Below are 24753 nucleotides of genomic sequence, written 5' to 3'. Positions count from 1 at the left end.
AATATATTCAGATAAAGGGAAGGATTACATTATTTATACTTGTAAATGTAGCTGCTAGCGTGGCATAAGTCTGTTATAAGAAAAGGAAAAGAGAATGCCAACATGTCATCTTTATAATAGAAAATAGGAAGGTAGTTAGTTAGCTTGTATTAGAAGGTAAGTCAGTTGTGATATCACTAATATCCCCCCCCCCCTCAAGCTTGGCAGGGAGAAGAACCGAAGCATGCCAAGCTTGGATAAGAGGTCGTTGAACTGAGAAGAAGGTAAAATTTTAGTAAAAATGTCAGCCACTTGTTGAGCAGTAGGTAGATAGTCAAGTAATCCTTCCATGATTTTATCTTTGGTGAAGTGACAATCAATCTCTATGTGTTTCGTTCTTTCATGAAACATAGGGTTGTGGGCAATGTGCAAGGCACTTTGATTGTCACAATGTAAAGAGACAGGTTGTAATTGAGTAACTCCAAGTTCTTCTAGCAACTAGACCAACCAAGTGACCTCTGAGGCAGCAGTAGCCTTGGCCCTATACTCTGCCTCTAAAGAATATTTTGAAATTGTTGATTGTTTCTTGCTCTTCCAACTGATAGGAGAGGACCCAAGTAATAGTACATAACCAGAAATAGATCTTCGAGAATTGGGACAAGCACCCCAATCACTTTTAGTGTAGGCCTAAAGAGAAAGATGATCTGGAGCTCTTAAGAGAATGCCCTGATGATTAGGAGTAGAAGCAAGATACTTGAGAGTGTGTAGAAGAGCACTGAAGTGAGGAAGCCTAGGAGTATGCATGAACTGGCTCAATGTTTGGACAATATAGCATAAATCAGGCCTAGTGTTGGTCAAAAAGTTGAGCTTGCCTATAAGACTTCGATACAATTCAGGGTCAGGACACAAATCACCTTCATCATTCAAAGGTTTCAGGTTGAGTGGAAGAGGAGTAGCAACTGTTTTAGTAGAAGTATGCACAGCAAATTCTAACAATTCTTTGGTGAACTTGGGTTGAGTAAGAGTTATACCATCTGCTATGTAGTTCACTTCTATACCAAGAAAAAAAAAATGAAGTTTCCCCAAGTCTTTAATGCTGAAGACAGAATCAAGATGAGCTTTAAGGGAATGAATAGAAGTATAATCTGTGCCTGTCACAATAATATCATCAACATGAACAGCTGCAATTATGATGTAAGTAGAAGATTTCTTGATGAAGAGAGAATGATCATGTTGAGATTTCTTGAAACCCAGAAGAGTAAGTTCATGAAGAAGTTTAGCAAAACATTACCTTGAGGCTTGCTTTAAACCATAGAGAGACTTTTTAAGTTTATAAACATGGTCATGAGGGTTAGGAACTCCTTCAGGCATCTTCATGTACACTACCTCATAGAGATCCCCATGAAGGAAGAAATTATTAACATCAAGTTGGTAAATATCCCACACTTTTGAAGCAGCCACATCAAGTATACTCCTGACAGTTGCCATTTTAACAACAAGAGAGAAGATTTCTTGGTAGTCAATACCATGCTTTTGTGTAAAACCTTTGGCCACCAACCTTGCCTTATATCTCTACCAACTTCCATCTGTCTTAAGTTTTACTTTGTTGACCCACTTGCACCCTATTGGTTTTTTATTGGAGGGTAATGGAACAACATCCCAAGTATGGTTATCATTGAGAGCTTGGATTTCTTTATTCATAGCAAGAGTCCAATTTGAATCTGTAGCAGTAACTTTATAGGATGTAGGCTCTTTTAAAGAGGCAATAGAAGAAAGAAAAGCCTTGTGAAAAGGAGAGGTAAGTTTGACAAGATTACACCAATGATGTGTAAAGTTTGCAGTTCTAGTGGGAGGTAGAGTGAACCGAAAATCATGTAAGTGTGTAGGGACTTTAGTAGGTCATGTGGACCTTCTAGGAGGAACTGGTGAATGTGTTGATCTGTAGGAGAAGCTCTAATATTTTCAAGAACACTATTAGGAACAGTAAGAGAAGAAGAGACAGAAGATATAGGGGATGGAGAAGAGGGTATGGAGGATGGAGGAGAAGTGGAAGAATCATTTATATTCTAAAAAATGTCAGGAAGGTCATAGTGAGAAAGTGGATTGAAAGAAGTAGAGGATGGAAGAAAGTAATAGGGGATGAATGAGAAGAACAATGATAAGGAAAGTGTTTTTCATAAAAAAACCACATCCCTACTAACTTGTATTTTCATGGTTTGAAGGTTAAGGACTTTATAAGCCTTTTGATTGGGAGGATAACCAATAAAAACACATGGTTATGCACGAGGATCAAATTTAAAACGATGTTGTTTGGGGGTGGAAACATAGCAAAGACAACCAAAAACTCTCAAATGATCAACGTTGGGAGCATATCCATGTAGCTTATAATAAGGGGAAGAAAAATTCAAGGATTTGAGTGCGAGTCTGTTTATAACATGGGTTGCAGCAAGAATTGACTCTCCCCAATAAGAAGAAGGTAATTTGGTCCGAAAAAACAAGGATCTTGTTGTTTCAAGCATGTGTCTGTGCTTTCTTTCCACAACTCCATATTGTTGCGGAGTTTCAGCACAACTCTTTTGACAAATAATCCCCTTGGAATTATAAAATTGTAACAGAACACCTTCAGTCAACTCTTTAGCATTATCTGATCTCACAGTAAGAACAGATGTATCAAAATGGTTAGCAACATATAGAACAAAGTTCTGAACAACATACACAAAATCAGATTTGTATTTCAAGAAATGAACCCAAGTACATCTTGAGAAATCATCTACAATTGTAAGAAACAATTTACAACCATTATGATTAGGTGTGTGATATGGGCCCCAAACATCTACATGGATGAGCTGAAAAGGTTTAGTGGTTTTTATGGAACTATGAGGGAAGGGAAGTCTGGTTTGTTTGGCTACAGGACAAATATGACAAATACAATCTGAAATGTGACTAGTATTAACATCAGGTTTTATTAGAGATATGTGTTTCATTGGAAAGTGGCCTAATCTCAAATGCCACAACTTGGTTATATGATTACAAGAGGTAGACAAGGTAGCATGAGCAGCATGCCTGAAAACAAGTCTGGAATCAACAGAGGGAGACAAGGTTGCTTCAGTGCAATATAAACCTTGTTTGAGTTTACCAAGAGCTTGTGCTTGGGTCAATTGTGGCCCCTGAATCATACAAGAATCAGCATTAAAAACCACTTGACAACTCATATTTACACATAGTTTGTGTATGGAAATGATATTAAATTGAAAATGAGGAACATGAAGAACATCTTGCAAGATGATGTTAATAGTGAGTTGCTGCTAATGATTCGAACCAAAATGAAATTTTTGGGCATAAGAACAAAAAATATTGTATTCGGAAATAATAACAGAAGGGTTTGCACAGTGCCTATATGAGCAATAACAATTTTTCGACCATCTGGAATAGTGATGGTTGCAACAGCATCACAAATAGGGTCATAAGAGGTAAACATTGTGAGATCTTGACAGATGTGGTCAGTTGCACCACTGTCAAGAACCCATTCTTTAGTAAAAGTAGACATAAGACAAATTTTACCTCCCAAGAAGGCATTAGCTTGTCTAGGTTCTGGATGATCAGCAGGCAGTGGACTTTTAGTAAACTTAGCAACTGATTGTACTGGTCAACAGTGAGAGTAATAGAACCCTCCGGAGGATTATCACAGGTTTCTTGGGTATGTTCATCAAAACTTTGAACCATTTTAGCACTTCTCCTATCTTTATTCCAATCATCAGGACAACCATGGAGTTTATAACATCTTTCAATCCCATGGCCATGCATTTTACAGTGTTCACAATACCAGGGTGATTGTCTCTTAGTGCCAGACAGCATCTTGAACTGGTTACTGTCAGAATGTCCCTTGGAAGAAGATGAATAACTAGAGTGACTTCCTTTGTCATAATTTGATGGTCTATATCTTTTGTTTGAAAAAACTCTTCTATCAGCAGCAAGAGCTAATGGTTGTTGCTCTTGTATAATGAGGTTACTAACCTCTTTGTGTCTCTCTTCTTGTGTGCAAAGTCTATAAGCAGTGCTTATATTTGGTAATGGATCCATCATAAGAATATTTGTTCGTACCATGGCAAAATCATCATTCAACTTCATTAAAAGCATTCAGAGTCTCTTGTTGTGATTGGAACATCTTCTGTGTCAATGCACATGAGCATCTATTACATGAACATACTGGAAAAGGATTTACACTGTCCATTTCATCCCAGACAGCTTTGATTTTAGTAAAAAAACTCAGATACAGATTCAAACTTCTCTTGATGTCACTCAGACAATGTCTGTTCCAGAGAATATTCCTTTGGAAAGTAGTAGGGATGGCAACTGGGCGGGGCGGGTGCGGAGGATGGTACCCCCACACCCGCACCCGCATTCAATTCTCATCCCCATCCCCGCCCCACCACCCATTGCGGGGGAAGATTCCATCCCCATCCCCGCCCCACCACCCATTGCGGGGGGAAATTCTAGACCCACCCCCGCACCCGCGTCGTACCCGCGTCATACCCACTTCATCCCCACAAAAAATCCACCAAAAAATCTACCATAAGCCCATTATAGTTGTCTACTTCACAAAATAACAATATAATATAGTAAAAGAGAAGTTAAAATACGTTAACAAAGGCAAATGTTTTATTACATTTCAAAAGTGTCTTCAAATACATTAGTAATATATGCATATAAATAGAATTTTAATAATAAATATGCGGGGCGGGGGTGGGGCGGGGCGGGGATGGGGTGGGGCAGGCGGGGATGGGGCGGGGCGGGCGGGGATGGGGCGGGTATAACATAAAATCCACACCCGCTCCACCACCCATTGCGGGTACAATTTTAATCCCCATCTCCGCCCCATCCCCGCCAAACCTAGACCCATCCCCGCTCCAATTGGGCGGGGATGGGGCGGGTCTCCTACTTGACCCGCCCCACTGCCATCCCTAGAAAGTAGCCCTCAACACACTGCCTACGAGATAGAATCTTCACAAGCATGATATGTTATCAAAGTCTCAATGTTATCAATGTGTTAATAATATGGAAACTGATAATCATATTTTCAGAGATCACACAGTTGGTTCTTCCTTCTGGAATCAAAATAATCTTTTGAGTCTAGCAATTTCATATGATCCTTATATTCATACTAATTAGATCATTAGTCATATCATGCTTATTAAAAGTGAGGATGGTCTATATAGTGATATGTTGATTAAATTCACTGTTTCTCTTTGGAGTCTTTGGATGCAGAGAAACGAAAAGATTTTCCTCCATTCAACTTTTGGATTGACTATCAACCAGAGAGTACAATACTTTAATGAGTTGCATATAAAATGGATTACTGAGCAACCACATTTCCAGATTATGTTTTCTTCATCCTCCGGAGCAAGAATATAAAAATCCACCGGGTTTTATGGGGCGAATCCAGGGCGACTCCGTTAAGGTACCGCTCTCAATGATATTCTGGTTGATGAGGCTTCGCCGTCTAAGTTTAAAGTTACGAGGGCAAGTTGGTGTCTAAAAAAAGGAACAATTTTCTATCGACACCCTATCCTCTTGGTGGCACTTATGGAAAAGCGAACTAAGCTCTACGAGCAGAAGCTATTGCTTTCCGTCACGCCATGACTTGGGAAATTCAACATCAATACACTCACATCTCCTTACTAACAAATTTTACTAACCTAGTGTCTCTTTTGCAGGAAAAGTCAGTTTCGAATATCAATCTCATTCGGACCATAGCAAAAATCAAGAACATTGAACAAAGTTTCACTTGGTGTACGGTAATCAAACTCCAAAGGGAAATGGTGGCGGAAGCTGACAAGGTTGCTAAAAGATGTCTAGCAACCATGACGTTCTTTTCAATATAACTTGTAGTTTGTTTCTTTAGTTTATTCACCTAGTGTCAAGAAAAAAAGTTGGCCAAGCATATATTTCAGTTAGGATAGGAAAGAAATTAGGAAATTCCCATTGGTAATCTTGTAGTTTTTCGGTTTTTCAATGGTAACCCTGTGGTTTTCAAATTCCATAAAATGACCTTGTACTCTTGTTAAATTCCCAATCGTGACTTTTCCGTTAAATCTAGGTATAATGCACGCAAATTGAAATAATTCTAGAATGCTAATTGAGGCGAATCTGATCATTTTTTGCAAATTTTGACCTCAAATTTGATCCATAAAGGGCTAAAATGACCCCAAAATGTTGACATGGATACTTTTTTTTTTGGAATAATTTGCATTCTAAAAATATCTCGATTTGCATGCATTATTTTGTGATCCGAAAAAAAGCCCGGTCAAGCTTTTAGGGGTCAATTTATTTGAGGTCGAAGGTTGTAAATAAGATTAGATGCCCCCCAATTGCATTCTACAAACATTTCGATAATGCGTTTATTGATTTAACGGTTAAATATAACGAAAATTTAACGAAAAAGGTCACGTTTGGGAATTCAATAAGAGTACAAGGTCATTTTTGGAAATTTGAAAACCATTGATTACCATTGAGAAACCGAAAAATTATAAGGTTACCTATGGAGATTTCCCAATAAATTTTCAAATTGGCGTTTGGTAGATATGTTTCAATGTACTTCTGTACGAAATATTAGCATTCCATAAATTATACTAATATTCAATCAAAGATATAAATGGTCAAATATAGGCATTAGAGTGTATGGAAACATAAACAAGAAAATTAAGAAACCAAAGGAATTCTATATCATGCTACTACTTTATAGATTTCATAACCTAAGGATTGCGATGATATTTGATTTTCTTAAGTTAATATTGACAATTTAAGTTTTTTTTTTTTTTTTGAGGAGTGACAATTTAAGTTAGGACAACACTTTTTTTTATCTCAGATTAATCCCACAAATATTAAACTCCTTCCATATCTTTTTACTTTATTTTGTAGTCCTTCCTGCGCAACCCTTTCTTTTTTTTCCCCTAGTGATCATTCAACTTCATTAAAAACATTCAGAGTATTGTGATTGGAACATCTTCTGTGTCGATGCACATGAGCATCTATTACATGAACATACTGGAAAAGGATCTACACTGTCCATTTCATCCCAGACAACTTTGATTTTAGTAAAAAACTCAGATAAAAATTCAAACTTCTCTTAATGTAACTCAGACAATGTCTGTTCCAGAGAATATTGCTGTGTGGCAGAAGTATGACCAAATCTGTCTTCTAAATCTCTCCATAACTCATGTGCATTTTTGCAAAACCACACACTCTTAGCAATATTCTTTTTAATGAGAAAAGAAGTCATCCAAGAACAAGGTCATTGCACCTATGCCAGGCTGCATATGTTTCTTCAGTTACTTCATGACATTCTAAACTTCCATCAACAAATCCTAACTTGTTTCTTGATGAAAGTCCTAACATAATGGATCTCTTCCAGTCATTAAAACCAGTTCCATTAAACAATTCATGAACAAGTTTAGTATTACTGTTATCTACAGGTTGTATGTAGTATACACTCCCTAATACAACTATTGGATCAACACTATTAGTCATCCTTAACAACTTCAATCAACCTCAAATAAACCTCCAAATAAACCTCAAGAATTCTTCAGAATGTTAAGAGAAACACCAGACAACAAGATCTATACTCCTCAAATGAACACACCTCAATCAATTAATCTTTCCACAAAGAAAACAAACTCAAGAAATCACTCCTTAATCAACCTCAGAAAATGAAACTTTCAAGACTTATCAATCAACAAAGAAAGTTCAATCAATTAATTTACAACTCATCGATTCCATGGTAAACTCCAGAAATTAAACGAATATTCATACATTCACAACTCACTAACTTCAGATTTCAAGAAAAAACGAATTAGAGAAGAATTTTTACCAGAACATTAAAAAACTCCACATGGCAACATTATCAAATAAGAACTTCAAACTTTGCGAAATTCAAAAGAAGAATCGAGCTGATCAGCTCTGATACCATGTTATAATCAATGAATTGATTATACTTCAGACATTCATACACTTTGGAGCATAAGAGATAAGAAGATGAACTTTATTATTCACACTTTTAGAGAGAGAAAGAACTCACATTATTACAATAACTTTGTAATAAATGTGATACTGAATATATTCAGATAAAGGAAAGGATTACATTATTTATACTTGTAAATGTAGCTGCCACTCTGCCAGCGTGGCATAAGTCTGTTATAAGAAAAGGAAAAGAGAATGCCAACATGGCATCTTTATAACAGAAAATAGGAAGGTAGTTAGTTAGCTTGTATTAGAAGCTAAGTCAGTTGTGATATCACCAATAATTTTTTGGCCAAATTTTTCTCTCTCCTAATAAACTAATAATACTTTTATACTCTCTCCTCATAACCCACAAGGAGCGCAACGTCTGGGAGTACTCTAAGCGTGAAAACCTGAAATGTATAAATGGGATATCATATTACTGAATTCCATTTTGTTAAGGTTTAGAAACATAGTTGTCACTTAAATAATAAAAAAATCATGTCTCCTATCAAAAAAAAAAAAAGAAAAGAAAAAAAACATAGCAGTATTAGTTAACTGGCTGAAGTGGAAAGAAATTTCACTGATCTTCTAAACAGAGAAAGAAGAACTAGTGTATACATATGCATTGCACCGGGAAGGGAGAAGTTTGGAGGCAAATCGTACCAGATTGGATGTATGGGATTAGTGATTTAGTGATGCATAAATAAATTCTATACCTTGAATGAAGATATCATATTCATAACTGAAATGAAGAAGTTTCCTTTTTCAGTTAAAACTATGCAAGTTATGCGTCATATATTTCCTCTGTAACAAAGTAAATGTTATATTTTGAAAATTGCATTATTTATCTATTATATTTGACCATGTATTTTAGTTTTAGATAAACTCAATCGTTACTATATCATATGTTGTTGGATTCGTTTCATTGTGTACTTTGATAATATTAAATTCTTATAATATTTACTAATACACGATAAGTTATTAATGGTCAAAGTACTACATCGACAAGCGTAAAAGTCAAAGTATAACTATCTATTTTGTCATGAAAAAAGTATTTAGAAGTTAGACAGCGTAAACTAGATAATATCCCGAACTTAAATCGAAATATGTAAGGGAAATTCCCATTGGTAACCTCGTACTTTTGCTGATTCTCACTGGTAACCTCGAATTTTTTTAAATCCCATTAGTAACCCTGTACAATATAAACATTTCAACCATAACTTGATGAGGAATATTCCATTAAAAAAGGGAATATCCGTTAGATTAACCCCATAAACTATAATTAATCATCATAATTAAACCCTAAACTCAATATAGGCAAATCAGATCGTTTTTGCAAATTCTAACCTCGAAATCGATCCTATTGAGGGAAAAATTGACCCCTAAAATATTTGAATACCACTTTTTATTTAATTTTTTCATCATTTCGTATCTGCACGCAAATCGAGGTACGTTCGGTATGTAAATACAGGAAAATCCGTTTGATTTTTGCAAATTCCGGCCTCGAAACCGACCCTATTAAGGGCAAAATTGACCCTAAAATATTTGAATATCACTTTTTTTTAAAAAATTTCATCATTTCATTTTTGCACGTAAATCGAGGTACTTTCGGTATGTAAATACAGGAAAATCGGATTGGTTTTTGCAAATTCCAACCTCGAAACCGACCCTATAAAGGGCAAAATTGACCCCTAAATTAAAATGTTTGAATACCACTTTTAAATTTTTTTTCGTCATTTCATTTTTGCACGCAAATCGAGGTACTTTCGATATGTAAATATTTTAGGGGTAAGTTTTGCCTGTATTTACATACCCAAAGTACCTCGATTTGCGTGCAAAAACAAAATGATAAAAAAACTTAAAAAGTGGTATTCAAATATTTTAGGGGTCAATTTTGCCCTTGATAGGGTCGGTTTCGAGGTCGGAATTTGCAAAATACGATCCGATTTGCGTGTATTTGCGTACTGAAAGTGCCTCAATTTGCGTGGAAAAACGAAATGATGTAAACAAAATTTAAAAGTGGTATTCAAATATATAGCAGGCATTTTTGCCTTAATAGGGTCAGTTTCGAAGTCGGAATTTGCAAAAAAACGATTCGATTGCATGTATTTGCGTATCGAAAGTGCCTCGATTTGCGTGGAAAAACGAAATGATGTAAACAAAATTTAAAAGTGGTATTCAAATATTATAGGGGCATTTTTGCCCTTTTAGGGTTGTTTCGAGGTCGGAATTTGCAAAAAAGATTCAATTTGCCTATATTGAGTTTAGGGTTTAATTATGGTGATTTATTGTAGTTTAAGGGGTTAATCTAACGGAATATTCCCTTTTTAATGGAATATTCCTCATTAAAGTCACGGTTGAGAATTTTTATATTGTACAGGGTTACCAATGGGATTTAAAAAAATTCGAGGTTACCAGTTAAAATCAGCAAAAGTACGAGGTTACCAATGGGAATTTCCCAATATGTAATTTATATGGATTAAATATGAGTATTCGAACTTAAAATCTTCTTAATCAAAATGTTAATAAAATTTGTTTAAGAAATTTAGGAAAGATTTTTCGTCAAAAGATAAAAATACATTACACATAGCAATATAAATATATAATGGCATACTAGTATTATTGGCAGCTATCTGTAAGTAACTAATGTATTCTTCTTTTGGAACAAAATGAAATTGAAGTGAAATGAATGAAACTAAGCTAGATTAAAATCATATGAAGAAATTAGCTGATTTGAACTGAATTTGTCTCAACTAAACTAATTTTTCATTAATTTAGGCCAAAAAAACATGTTGTAAGTATGTAGATAAGCGAGGAAGTACGTGTAGTGACATAAATTTTTTATGTAAATATTGTTTTAAAATAGATGAATATTATTCTATTGTTTAGAATCAATGAATATTATTATAGACTAATTTTGATTAGATCCAATTTTATGGATGACAAATTATGTTTTAAAATTTTACTTTAATGGAATTGTTTATGTAAGTTTAAAAAATGGCCTTCTCAAAAAAAATAATGTAAATGGATTCTTCTAAAAAAGGAAGAGATCAGATAAAAAAGGAGGTGAAGCAATACATATATTCTCCCCAAAAATAGACTACAAAGAATAAAGAGACATATTAAACAAATCAAAAACTATTAAAAGAGGCGGTCTAACTTTAATATAAAAGTAGATCTAGTCACTAAATGGATTAAACTAGTCACCGTAAGAAATTAACCTAGTCACTATTTAGTGAATTCTCTTTTTAATATTGGGCTTACCATTGCCTAATTTAAATTTAAAAGTATACGGTCTCCTACAAGACAAATTCATTAAACACATATATATACTTCCTTCGTTTTGAAATAAGTGAAACAATTCTCTCTTTTATGTAAAAGCTTTTTGAGATATGTTTTTCACTGATTTCAAAATGAATGATATATATAAAAGGAAAATTTTTAGCTATCCAATAAACTTCTTCCCTATGATAAAATAATGAAGCCCGGAGTTGCCCATTAAGTTATGGATTTTTTTTATAATAACCACCTTAGGTTTTACCTAATTTGTGAATAACCACCTTATACTTTTTTATATTTCTTTACCACCTTAACTTTACTAAGTTTTTCACTTTACCACATTACTTAATGCTTTCCATCTATTTTTCCATCCAACGAGACTCCACCTATTGATTTCCCTTGTAACTCCATGATACTTTCATCATTGCTCCTCAAACCTTGCCCAATCTCTCTCAATTGTCAAGATTCTTCCAACTAAATGTACAATTAGAAGAGGGTAAATTCATATATTGACTTTGTAATTCAATCTATGGTAAAATTTTATAGATTATCTGGACATATCGAGGATTTATAGAGGGGAAGAAAAGGGGGGAATGAAAACGAAAAGTGTTAACTGGTGGTAAAATTTAAGAAATTAATAAAGTTAAGGTGGTAAAATACAAGAAAAAAATAAAAGCATAAGTTGGTTATTCTCAAAATGGGTAAAACATAAGGTGGTTATTATCAAAAGATCAAAAGTTATTAATACAAAAGATTACTTCACCTCTTGTTAATTTAAATAAGTGCAGCCTAATCAGAGTATTTGATTTTACCTGACGTTAAATCTATTTTTTCAATAAATATTATAAGATCAAGTTTTTTTTTTTTTTTTATTTAGTCCCTCCATCCTTGAATACTCTTGACATATATCAAAACACATAGTTTAAGGTGGTAAGTTATTGGTTGGTTATCAATTGTTATTTTATTGAAAAGGTAGATGTGATAGAATTTGTTTGGTTATCAACCAAACTAGAGTGTGGATTAATGGTTAAATGGTATAAAGATTAAAATAATAGTGGATCATATTCAAAAATAGAAGTATAAGTATTATTACAGAACATGCTAAAATTTAAAGTGAATTTCGAAACGGAGGGAGTATATTTTTTCTCCTCAAGTTCAGTACTTTATGAGATTTATATAATAAGAAAAATATATTATGTCAATAAAGTAGCTAGTTTTACCACATTATATGTACGAACAATTGAACACACATATAGCAATAATAATAAAAATTATACTGATTATAATGGACCAACTAGTTATTAAGTACGGTTTATACTTCGGGTAAGGAAAAGTTTTACTTTGAAATAATAACATCAAATGTCATATAGTTTACAGGTTAAGGAGACTTTAATATATAAGCTTGAAGTCAAGTGATCGAATCTTATACAATAAATTTTTTTATTTTTTTTATTGAATGTGGATTACGTGGAATAATTTAAACATCATAAGGGAAACCACCAAGTGACATCGTTCTTTACTTAGAAACGTATTTTCATATATTAATTAATATAGATAATATTGAATGTTACACATAATCATACAAAAATGGAACAAAAGATTTAAAAACTCTATAATAATTGAATAGACTCGTCAATCCAAAAGGCTTTGCGTGTGAACCTATATCCAAGATCTTTTATAATCCTTCCATAATTTTTGTTTCAGTCCAAAAACCTAACTTAGACACTTAGTAGCTAGCTTGTCCTATAAATACCTCCTCCTATACAAAGGACATCCTTAACTTGTTTTATTTCTTCAAATTTTATTGCTATAAAATGGATTCAAGTGTATCCATTCTTACCAACTTTGTCACTCCATGGGAGCTCCAAACCCAAAAGAAAAATAATTCCATCACCCATTCTCCAAAAAACTCCATTGTGCAAAAACAACACACAAATGTCCCCAAGAGCTTCATTTGGTCTCTTGATGACATTAACCAACCTAAACAAAAACTCGACGCCCCGATAATCGACCTTGAAGGGTTCATTAGAGGGGATGAAATGGCCACCAAAGACGCGGCCGAGCTTCTTAAGGATGTTTGCTCAAACCATGGTTTTTTCCAAGTGATCAACCATGGACTTGACCCTAAACTCCTAAAGGAGGCATATGATAATATTGGTCATTTCTTCATGCTACCAACAACATTAAAGGCAAAGGCTTTGAAGAAGCCGGGTCAGTTATGGGGCTTGTCTGTTGCTCATGCTGATCGTTTGTCAACTAACTTACCTTGGAAAGAGACGTTATCTTTTCCGCACCATGCCATGAACAACGACGATTCCGCAATTGATTACTTTACCTCGGTGTTGGGCACTGAGTTTGAGCATATCGGGTAAGCATATTATTAATATTGCAATTTGCATATCATCTATTAATTTGGTACATAATATATGATATCATGTGAACTTTTTGATAGAAATCAACATTTAATACTAAAACAATGGTCAAAGTCAGAAAATAATAAACTTGACCTTAGAGAACCAAATGTAAATGCAATGTTTTACTTCATAAAATTATGCTTCATAAAATTACGCATAATTTTTTAAATTCAATTTCTACAATAAGAAGTTTAGTACAAAACCACCAATGTGTTTAAGACAACCTTGCGTGATTCGTCAGTATTTAAGTAGAAAATGATATTTAAGGATTGAGTTAATTAATCTTAATTATGCAATGTGACTATGTGACTGTTTAATAAAGTTTAGTACAATATTAGTGTGGTCCTTTTATAAGCATGAATGCCATTTCCAACTTGTCAAAATTTTGTATGAGACAGTCTTGTTTTTGTCTGAAACTAATTGTTTTTACAACTTTTGTAGGGCAATTTACCAGAATTATTGTAATGAAATGCATAAGCTATCGCTTATTATACTTGAACTATTAGCTATCAGTTTGGGAGTAGATCGATCCTACTACCGCGATTTCTTTGAAGATGCTAAGTCAATCATGAGATTGAACTACTATCCATCTTGTGATGAACCAGATCTAGTTTTAGGAACAGGGCCACATTGTGATCCAACATCTTTGACAGTGCTATACCAAAACGAAGTTGAAGGTCTTGAAGTGTTTGTCAACAACAAATGGCAAGCAGTAGAACCTCGTGCTGATGCTTTGGTGATTAACATTGGGGATACTTTCATGGTATGATTTCCTTATCACTTTCGTAGACTCCTAGGTAACAAGTGATTAGGTTGTTTTGTTCTTAATAAGACATGCCAGGGACAAATATTGGCCTTTTTTACTAAACCAAGTTGTCAATGAATTGACATGTTTTTGTCATAGAATAGGGAAAGATGAAAGATTTTTTCGGACTAGCTACATCAACTTTTTAATGAATTCATATGTTTTTTGTCATAGAATAGGGAAATATGAAAGATTTTTGTTTGATGTATATTGTCCTCGTTATTGATTGGATATATGGATAATCCACACATGGGTGTGTGACTTCGTCCCTACTTGAGAAGGTGCTAAAAGAAAACAAACACATATATATATAGATGTGGAATTATTATCTATTATAGCTAACAACGAAACGTCCTCTTATAGTTTAAGCTTTCATTCATTTTTCTTGAAGAATATTAGACTCACCTCCTGCTCACGGTACAAATATATAATAAAAATTGCATATGACTTATACGTAACAAATAAATTTAGTCAAATGGAATCTTCTTAGATCTTATGTTCGTTTTAGAATATCTATTCATAATGAATATCAATTTTTTTTATAGTTTTTACTTATTAATATGACTACCTTCACTACATGCATATAAATTTTTCCAATGCTTATAGTTTTGCTTTTATCCTGTTATACGTAGCTCTTATGATTAATTACATATAACAATTCCGTTTTACAATTGAAAATCATTTTTTGTTGGATGCAACTTCTTATTATATATGTATTTTATATCACAATTGGTATGTCGAGCTCCAAATAAATACGAAGTATATGCTTTATTAATTTACATCATCTTCCTTTTCATAATGCAGGCAATGACGAATGGGCAATACAAGAGTTGCTTGCATAGAGCAGTGGTGAATGAGAAGGTAGCGAGAACGACAATGGCATTTTTCCTATGCCCAAAAGAAGACAAAGTAGTAAAACCACCAGAAAGTCTAAATAAGCCAAGGAAGTACCCTGATTTTACATGGTCTGATTTTGTGTTGTTTACTCAAAAACATTATCGAGCTGATGCCAATACTCTTGAAAGCTTCACCAATTGGATGTGGTCAAGGTTGTCTTCAGATGATTCTAAGAAAATCAATCTGGAAGTCTAAACTTTCATTACCAAAATATTAAATTCATATATTACTGTGTAAGTCTGAAATTCTCAAGAATAAGATACTAAAATGTTCTTATAATTAATTTCATTTTTTATTGGGCATGAGTTGTCTTCTTTCTTAGGTTTCAATAGAACTTTCTACATTAAGTTAACAAATGACAGTACTAAAAAGCTATGTAGCACTGATACGGGTACGGGAACGGATACGGGTACGGGTACGGGGACGGAAAACGGCAAAATTAAAATTTCCGAAAACGGTACGGCTGAGATTCGGCAAAAAAAAATGTAAATACATTTTAATGAAAAATATTAGGTTCATAAATCTTTGTTTATTTTTATACAAAAAATTAAAAAACATACATATAAAACATATATAAACTTTCCTTTTTAGAATATTTAAAAAAAGATATTTTACCGAAAAGCATATAAGATTATGATAATTTGATTTAGCAAAAAAAACAAAAAAAAAGAAAAGAAGCAATAGAGAGAAGACAAACTGACAAAGTATAAAGACTACAATTTTTTTTTAGAACATTGACAGCTGTACTACACCTGTACACCAATAACACCACCCTCACCCTCTTACTTTCACGTGACATCTCAGTATCTCACATCTTCATTAGTTAAACCTTTCCCCTTCACCAAATCACCAGTCACCACTAACACAACCCACCACCGCCACTATCACACTGCCACCACTGTACCCACCCAGATCTAAACCACCCAACCCCCTGAAACCACCCGAACCACAAATCGGGCCCACCCCCTGAAAATAAAAAAGTAAACCAGAACGGAGAGGAGAACAACGGAGGGAAGAGCGAAGAAGGGTCGTTAGAGATACGCCGGAGCACAACGGAGGGAAGAGCGAGAGTTTCGAAGAAGTGCTGAGTCTTCTGAGTTCTCAATTTCGACGGCCAAAAACGTACCCAGCCCCGTACCTAGATGAAGACCACCGTACCCATTAATTTGCCCCGTACCCACGTGCCCGGAATCGTTTTGGGTACGAATCCCAGGCGAATCTGTCACGTACCCGTACCGTACCCGTACCCGGTACGGGAAACGGCGCCTGAGAGGCGTACCCGTGCTTCATAGCTAAAAAGTGCATATCAAAATTTGAAAAGTCTTAGTTGAAACTGTTTCATACTCTCAGTTAAGCGAATGTAAAATTGGCAATTTGAACGACAATAGATTCCACCACACTTAGGGATTTCGGGATGATTCCTCCTTTTTCTCATACCTATGTTGCTGCTGCTGCTTTCCTCCTCCTCTTTCACTTCAATGTAATCTTCAAACTCTACCGCAGCTGAAATTGTTGATAGCTTGTATCCAAAAATTGATAGCTTATGTCCATAAAGTCATAGCTTAAAAGTATGTAGAGATAACACACACTACTCTTCCTTCTCTCTCCAGAATACTCGAACCCTAAAACCGTAACACACTACCTCTCCGCGCCACCTCCAGCCGGCTCAATGGTGGCTGGCTGAGCGCGCGCCGCTCTCTTAGCCGCCGGCGAGCCTGCTTCCACCCCCTTCCAACGGTTAGCATTTAGTTTTTTTTTCAGTTTATAGGTTTAATTTGTTGTCTTTTTCCCTTTGTTGGTATTCTTCCCCCGCCCCTTCGTCCTCCGTTAGCGTCTGTCTGTCTCAACCTCCGCCGTGTACCCCTCCGTCGTCGTTCCCCCTTCACGTTAGTTTTTGGCCTCCTCTACCCCCTGTTCCCCGTCGTCCTTGCCCTCCCTCTCCCCGCGTTGTCCTCATCGTTTCCCCTCCCCCGTCCCTGTCGAGTAGTTCTTTCCCCGTGTCGAGTTGCCCACCAAAGTGTCCTAAAGCTTCACTGCGTGCCGTGAGTCCACCCTGCGTTGTCCTAGTTTTAGGGTTAGTTCCCCCTCCCCATACCCCTAGTTCTCCGTGCTTGAAGTTAGGATTAGTTTTCCCCTTCCCTGATCCCCTGTTCGTCTTCAAAGTGGTTAGTTATAGGTTCTCCTCCCCATACCCCTGCTATGTTTTGAGCTTTAGTGTTAGTGTCCCCTTCCCGTTCCCCTCTAGTGTTAAGTTGTCGGTTTGTTGGCTCGCTGAGGACTCCATCGTTGGTCCGTGAAGGTATATTGCAGTGTTTGAAGTTTTTATGGTGCTCGTTTTGGTGTGGTATCAATCTATCATGTAATGGTTGTTGTTTTGTTTTGGGTATCTTGCTTATGTTCTTTCTTTACGCTTTAATTTAGGGTTATTCAGATCTAGTTATGAATATATAGGGGTTGAAGTATTGGGTTGAGAGGTAATGATCTTTTTATTCCTGTTGTGGTTATATCTTCTAGGTTTGTGATTGCAAGGACGGATCTTCGAATCCGTCGATTGGGTGATTTTATTCATTATAAGTCGCCCAAATTTCAAGTGATGACCTTTAAATTTGAAGTCATCACACATCAAAAATGCATCTTGTGGGAGGCCCTCCAATTTAATTTGGAGCAAGTTATGTCCTCCACGCATTTCGATTTCAGTCTTGCGAGACTAAACTCTGGTTACCCTTGTTCAAGGGTTAGAAGTTACCAAAGGAGGTGATTTCTTGGTTACTTTCATCAGTAGAATTCCAGGAAGGTGTTTCTGTTCAAGGACCTTGGAATTTTGTGGATAGTAGACTTTTGAAGTTACTAGGTGAGTTGCGGCAATCTACTTTTGAAGATTGTTTTGGTGTCGCCTTTCAACAGGTTTCCTCTCGTTTCAGGTCTGTTTCATCAAGAACTTTGTCCCCCATCCTCATCGCATCGCTTGAGATTAGTCTAAGTTGGTCTGAATATGTAATAGTTTGTTTTTATTTCGCAGAGTATGTAAGAGCCAATGAAGCTCTTCTAGTTTCATTTGCTTTGTCTTCGATTTCGTTGTACAAGCATTAGGTTGTACTTTCAATTTTAATTAATGCAAATTTTCCTGATGTCAAAAAAAAAGTCATAGCTTAGCTTACCTCTACAAATTGATAAGTTATGCCCATACAATGTGTTTGTGTCCGTTATACTTATAAGACTATACCATAAACTAATAAATAATTTGACCCGTAAACTGATAAATGAAGCCCGTAAACTAATAAATAATAGGAGAATTAATTATCAAATCAGACCTTCTATATAACACTTTCTGTGACAAACAACCTTATATAATTTTTCTGTCAAATGAATACCTTAAAATTTTATTTTTGCAGGAAACAATTTTATATCATATTGTTACGTTGGCCTAGTAGTTTCCGGTGCAGAAATAATTGTTGTTTCTCGCAAAAAGTGGTATATAAAAGATCCGTTTTAACAAATTATTCTAGCTAATATATATAAATTGATAAACAATATTCATAAACTCATCATAAAAAGGTTCATAAATTGATAAATGGCTTGAAAACTGATAGATATATAGGCTTAGCTCATACAATAAGAATTCCTTAAACTGATACAATAGTGTCATAATAGATTGAGAATTAGTTTTTGAATGACTGAGACATGTTTCATCCAAACGGTTGATTAAATTTCGGAAAAATACCCTCACACTTGCTTTCCAGTAAGTTCTTTCCACACTTACTTTTTCAACTGTGCATATCAAACTTATAAATGAAAAATTATCAAGAACAAGTCAATCTGCTTAAAATAAGTCATAATTCAATCTTTTGTTCAACTCGGAATAATCCACACAGTGATATTCGATTTAAATGAACCTATCAGGTAAATGATATTTTATAATAAGTTATATGTCCACGTGTCACTTTTTTTATTGGTTTAGATCTGTTAAATATAAATTTCATTTTCATTCTAAATATTAATTAAATACGAATAGATAGAGAAGGAAAGGAGAGAGGGGGAAGAAAAGGAGGAAGACGATGAACCACTCGTCGACGAAGTTGTCGTTGTATCGAGCCTTGTCATGGAGGTAAGGGATGTTGTTTGACGAGGAGACAGTGGGAGAATGGTTCATGTTGTCGGATGTAGTCGTAAGGAAAATCAGAGAGATTGTAGAGGTTATCAAAGTGCAAACCTTGCAGGTAGCGATGTGCAAAGACCAGGGTCAGAACGGAATATGGATCTGACCGACCGGAATTTGGACCGGATCGAAGATTCCGGTCCACGGTCCACGGAAAATCCAGATTTTGGGTTCCTAGTCCGGTCCAAACCCGAAAAATTCGGGTCCGGACAGGTGGACCGAAATTTCTGCTTTTTAAGTAAAAAGAAGTTTATATGTTAAAAACACTTTCATTTAGCTTATTGAGCCCAAAAAGCTCTTTCGAAAAAGTTGAGTGGAGGAGCTTTTTAACATTAGAGGTTTGGGAATCGAGTGGACCAATTACATATGTCCTAAAGTTGTTAAAAATTACATTAGTAAATGATAAAAGGTGTAATAACATATTGTGCACATGTCCTTAATCCTTATTGATCCTTTTGCACGATAATTTAGCAATCAGCTATTAGCTACTTACTATACACCTTTATACAAATAGCTAATACAATCAAATATTCAAATCAGCTAATACAATCACCTAACATCTATCACCTAATACAATCATCTAATAGCTAATAGCTATCCGCTAATTGTCAGACAGGGTCATAATCCACTTGACTGGATTGCTAACAACATATTTACATTTGTCGGCCTACGATATGGTTGTAGTCTTTTAACTGTTGGCCCTCAATGAGGGAGACCGACATCGGTCTGACACACACGTTAGGCGATGACACACACGTTAGGCAATGACACACACGTGTACGGATTAGAGATCTTATTCAAACAACCAACCTACTATTCCTTGCCTATTTAGACTACATGCACTACTCACAAGGTACATTCTTTCTAACCATATTTACCTTTATCTGCATGCACATTACCTTGACGAACCTTGTCTTACTTAGGCATCGTAGTACGTGTTCTCGGCAACCCTCGAGGTCATTTACCCTTGTTACTTGTTCAAGTACACCAATAAACATGCATCGACAACTCCCAAAAATGTCAAGCCTTATAATTTCGTCAACGGTCATTAACCCTTAACGTCCCTGTTTTATACCCGAAATACCCACCTAAATGATTTCGCCTAAACAAAACTGTTAGGACTCTTTATATGATATGTATTAGGAATGAGATTGTTAGTCATAGTAGGACTCTCTAAATAAAGTGTATAAATATATTCCGATGATGAATGAGAAAGGGGAAGGAAATTGTCCAAAATTTATCATGGTATCAAGAGCCTAAGAATTTTTTCTCTGTAAAACAACCAACCAAAAAACACCAATGCAAAACCGTAAAAAAAACCAACGACAACCGGAAAAGAAAAAGAGAACACAAACCAAAGCCAACCGAAAAAAGGGAAAATACAAAAATCAACGACATAAACAAAATGCTTGAACCCAGCAGCCGACAACCACCATAGAACACAGACATACCACGACCCCCGACTACCAGAAACCACCAAAGCAAAACTGACCAACTCGTACACCGCGAACCGAAAATCTCCGACTATCCGAACCACCCTCGCACCCAGTCTATTGAAGAGCAACACCACCAACAAACCACTGACGAACACCATGACCAATAAATCATTGACGAACACCACCATCCACCTTGAACCCAGACCTCTGCAAATAGAGATGGCAATGGGTCATGGACCCAATCTAGACCCGCTAGGACCCGACCCATTTATATGGGTCTGAGTCCAAAAAATTTAGACCCAATGGGTCCAACTCGGGTCTGGGTCCCAATGAGCACGGGTCAGGTCTGGGTCCCAAAGAGCACGGGTCAGGTCTGGGTCCGGGTCCACATATGCTAGACCCAGATCCGGCCCGCAGACTCATTTACATATTATATTTTTTTTTACCTAAACTCTAAGGTTGTATGAGTTATGATTTTGTGAACTCGTTAGTGTTGTAACTACATCTAAGACTTGTAACTTTGTAAGTTGTAACATTTTAAGATTTTATGAGTTAATTTTTAAAATTTTCTTTAAATAATGCTTTAACCATGGATACATGACCTAAATATATTAGGGCGAACATTTTTTAATTTCAGATATTCAAAAATGTGATGAAAACTTAAAATTACGAAGGACCCATTTAGGACCAACCCGTTAGACCCAGCGAATCTGGGTCTGAAAAATCTAGACCCAATGAATCTGGGGCGGGCATGTGTCTGTAAAAAAATAAACGAGTCTAGGGTTGGGTTCAGGTGGACCCTCCCCATTGCCATCCCTAACTGCAAACACCTATTAACAATAGAATCGTGACCCTCGCGCACCGGAAAACGGACAAACCCCAACGAAATCGCACCCCCACGACTGAACCACCACTCGCCACTTTTCGAGTTCCTTGAATATATACCCGAACCAATTCCTTCCTACCTTAACTTTCGAATCTTTTTTTACTCTCGTCTTCTTTGCGCGACCTCGGCAAACACCAAATCGCAACAACCTTGAATCCAGAAACCGACAACACCACAAACCGCCACCACCGACGCAAACCGAAAACCACCGAAAACACCAACCACCACCATAAACTTGACCCTGGCACACCGAAAAACACCAAACCCCGCCGAAATCGTACCCCAAAATCTGAAAAAACAGAACCACAAAATCTGAAAATACGAACCAAGACTCGAATTTTTTTCGCGGTTTTTAGGCATTACTGCTGACGCTGATAGCAAAGGGAAGTGGAAATCTGCCGGTGAGTGTTTGGGTTGCAACTGGTCGCCTGTTGTTGAAGGTCTGTGAAGCCGTGCTGGTTCGAATTAAATAGGACCAAGGCACATACATGATGAAGGAGATTAAAGAGGAGAGAAAAAGTCATAAGGAATTGACGCAGCGTGCCATTATGTTGTCCCTAAACATTACAAAGAAGAATAGTGTTGATTTGTTGAATTTTTATGCCATTAATAATGTCGTCACTAGTCCTTATCTCTCCAACAGGTCCAAATGTGGCGTACAACAGCCCCACGATCTTGATTCCGCGAGTCTTGCGGGCATTACTACTGACCAATGGAAAAATCTTTTGGATTTGTTAACTCTTCCTAAACCAAACGATCATTTGAATGGAAAATCTTTGTGGATTTTAGATACATGTGTCATTCATCATGTCACAGGCACTTTATCATATTTACATAATGCACGAAAAATTGATGGATCTCCGGTGGGGTTGCCGGATGGTAGCTCTGCCGAGGCTACCCATGAGGGAGATGTGATTCTTCTTGGAAATCTTCAAATTACTTATATTTTATTTGTGCCTAATCTAGACTGTAAGTTGATTTCTATCCCGCTGTTATTAGATTCTGTAAATTGTATTGTTCAATTCACTACATATTGTGTGTATTATAGGACAGCAAAATGAGGATGTTGATTGGAGAGGGTGAGCGGAAAGATGGACTTTTTTTTTCCCGAGGTGTTCCAAAGGTGAAGATCATGGCTGTGGATGGAATGGGATGGATTGATATCTGGCATAAGCGTTTGGGTCATCCTTCGGAGAAAGTTCTGCATCATTTACCGTGTGTGAGTCCATCTAGCATTAGTAGTTGCAATAAAGATGGATGTGATGTTTGTTTTCGTGCTCATCAACCTCGAACTAGTTTTCCTAAAAGCAATAGTAGAGCTAGTAGAATTTTTGAATTAATTCATTGTGATTTATGGGGGCCATATCAAATTAAGTCTGCTTGTGGTGCTTCATATTTTTTGACGATTGTAGATGGTTTTTCCCGCACTGTTTGGACGTATTTATTATATAATAAATTGGAAGTTGAGACTATGTTTCTGCATTTTGTGGCTTTGGTTGATCGCTAATTTGACCTGAAAATAAAATGTGTGCATAGTGATAATAGTAATGAATTTATTTGCCTCAAACCTTATTTTGTGCAACAAAGGATCATTTTTTAAACTTCTTGTGTTAAAACTCCACAACATAATGGTAGAGTTGAGACAAAACATGGTCATATTTTAAATGTTGCACGTGCTTTGCGATTCCAGGCTAATCTACCTTTGAAATTTTGGGAGGATTGTATGCAGTTAGCTTGCCAGTTGATAAATAGAACTCCTTCTGTTGTTCTTGATTATTAGACCCCATATGAATGTTTGTTTAGTAAGCCCCCTAAGATGAGAGATATCAAGATTTTTAGTTGTTTGTGTTATGCCTATAACATTTCTCATGGGGTTGATAAGTTTGCTAGTTGATTGTCGATGTGTGTATGTTGGATATTCCTACACTCAGAAAGGATGTAAATTGTATGATTTTGAAACCAACAAATATTTTGTTTCCTTGATGTCAAGTTTATTGAAAATAAATTTCCTTTTGTTGTGTCTGCACCTATAAATGAGTTAGTTGTGAAGGGATATACATGAATGGACGAATTATTTGAAGAGGAAATACATGTGCCTGATGTTGAAGTTTATATCGATGTTGACGGGGGACTTAACGTAGGCGATTCAGTAGAGGTGGTGCCGGCAGTGGACGGCGAGCCACGGGTCGAGGTGGTGCCAGCTATGGAGGCAGAGCCATATGCACCAAGCCCTGCAGGTGTGGCCAGGGATGTTGGCACGTAGGGAGGGTGTAAGGAGCATGGTGGAACTGATTTCGGGCGCGGAAATTAAAACGGGCTAAAATTATTGGAAATTTAAAATTGCAGGATTATGTGACTCATACTGTAGTGAAAAAGAAAAGTTCGTCGACTCATGCACCTGTTTCAACATCGTCCTCGGGTACTCTATCCTATTAGACATGCATTATGTTAGTTGTGAAAAAATTTCTGACAAACATCATAGATTTCTAGAAGCCATAACTGTTGGGCATCTTCCGAAATCATTTAAGGAAGCTATGAAGCATGAAGGATGGCATGAAGCCATGGGAGTTGAGATAAAGCTATGGGAGATCAAGGAACATGGAAATTGCAACCTCTTCCTCCTGGCAAGAAATCCTTGAGGAGTAAGTGGGTTTATACAGAAAATATGATGAGCAGGAGAAATTACAGAGATTGAAGGCCAGATTTGGTCATCATCAGGTGGAAGGAATTGATTATAATGAAACATTGCCCCTGTAGCAAAAATGACTGTCATTCGCACTTTTCTAGCAATTTCAGCGGTGAAAAAATGGGACATTCATCTGATGGATGTCCATAACGCCTTTTTACATGGTAATTTGGAGGAGGAAGTGTATATGAAAATCCCTCCTGGTTTTGAGGAAGGA

General features: G+C 36.2%; 1 protein-coding gene and 1 long non-coding RNA gene across 2 annotated transcripts; both read left to right on the top strand.

Annotated features, from left to right (window-relative positions):
- Positions 1–12939: 12939 nt before the first annotated feature.
- Positions 12940–16647, top strand: LOC104894894 (gibberellin 20 oxidase 1-B). Its single transcript, XM_010681258.4, has 3 exons — positions 12940–13624; positions 14112–14433; positions 15280–16647. Exons 1-3 carry the CDS (start codon positions 13071–13073, stop codon positions 15565–15567), a joined length of 1164 nt encoding a protein of 387 aa, XP_010679560.3. The 5' UTR covers positions 12940–13070; the 3' UTR covers positions 15568–16647.
- A 5185-nt stretch (positions 16648–21832) lies between these two features.
- LOC125496976 (uncharacterized) lies at positions 21833–23322 on the top strand. Its single transcript, XR_007273460.1, has 2 exons — positions 21833–22819; positions 22899–23322. It is a non-coding gene; the product is annotated as an uncharacterized LOC125496976 (long non-coding RNA).
- Positions 23323–24753: the final 1431 nt, after the last annotated feature.

The sequence above is a fragment of the Beta vulgaris genome, chromosome 1, assembly GCF_026745355.1.
Source record: "Beta vulgaris subsp. vulgaris cultivar EL10 chromosome 1, EL10.2, whole genome shotgun sequence".
NCBI lineage: Eukaryota > Viridiplantae > Streptophyta > Magnoliopsida > Caryophyllales > Amaranthaceae > Beta > Beta vulgaris.
This window is presented reverse-complemented; position numbering and strand designations above follow the sequence as displayed.

Bases quoted from the DNA above. Each gene is read 5' to 3' on its own strand.
- LOC104894894 (XM_010681258.4), top strand. From the start codon at position 13,071: ATGGATTCAAGTGTATCCATTCTTACCAACTTTGTCACTCCATGGGAG. The intron at 13,625-14,111 runs GTAAGCATATTA...CAACTTTTGTAG, and splicing joins ACTGAGTTTGAGCATATCGG to GGCAATTTACCAGAATTATT. The intron at 14,434-15,279 runs GTATGATTTCCT...TTCATAATGCAG, and splicing joins ACATTGGGGATACTTTCATG to GCAATGACGAATGGGCAATA.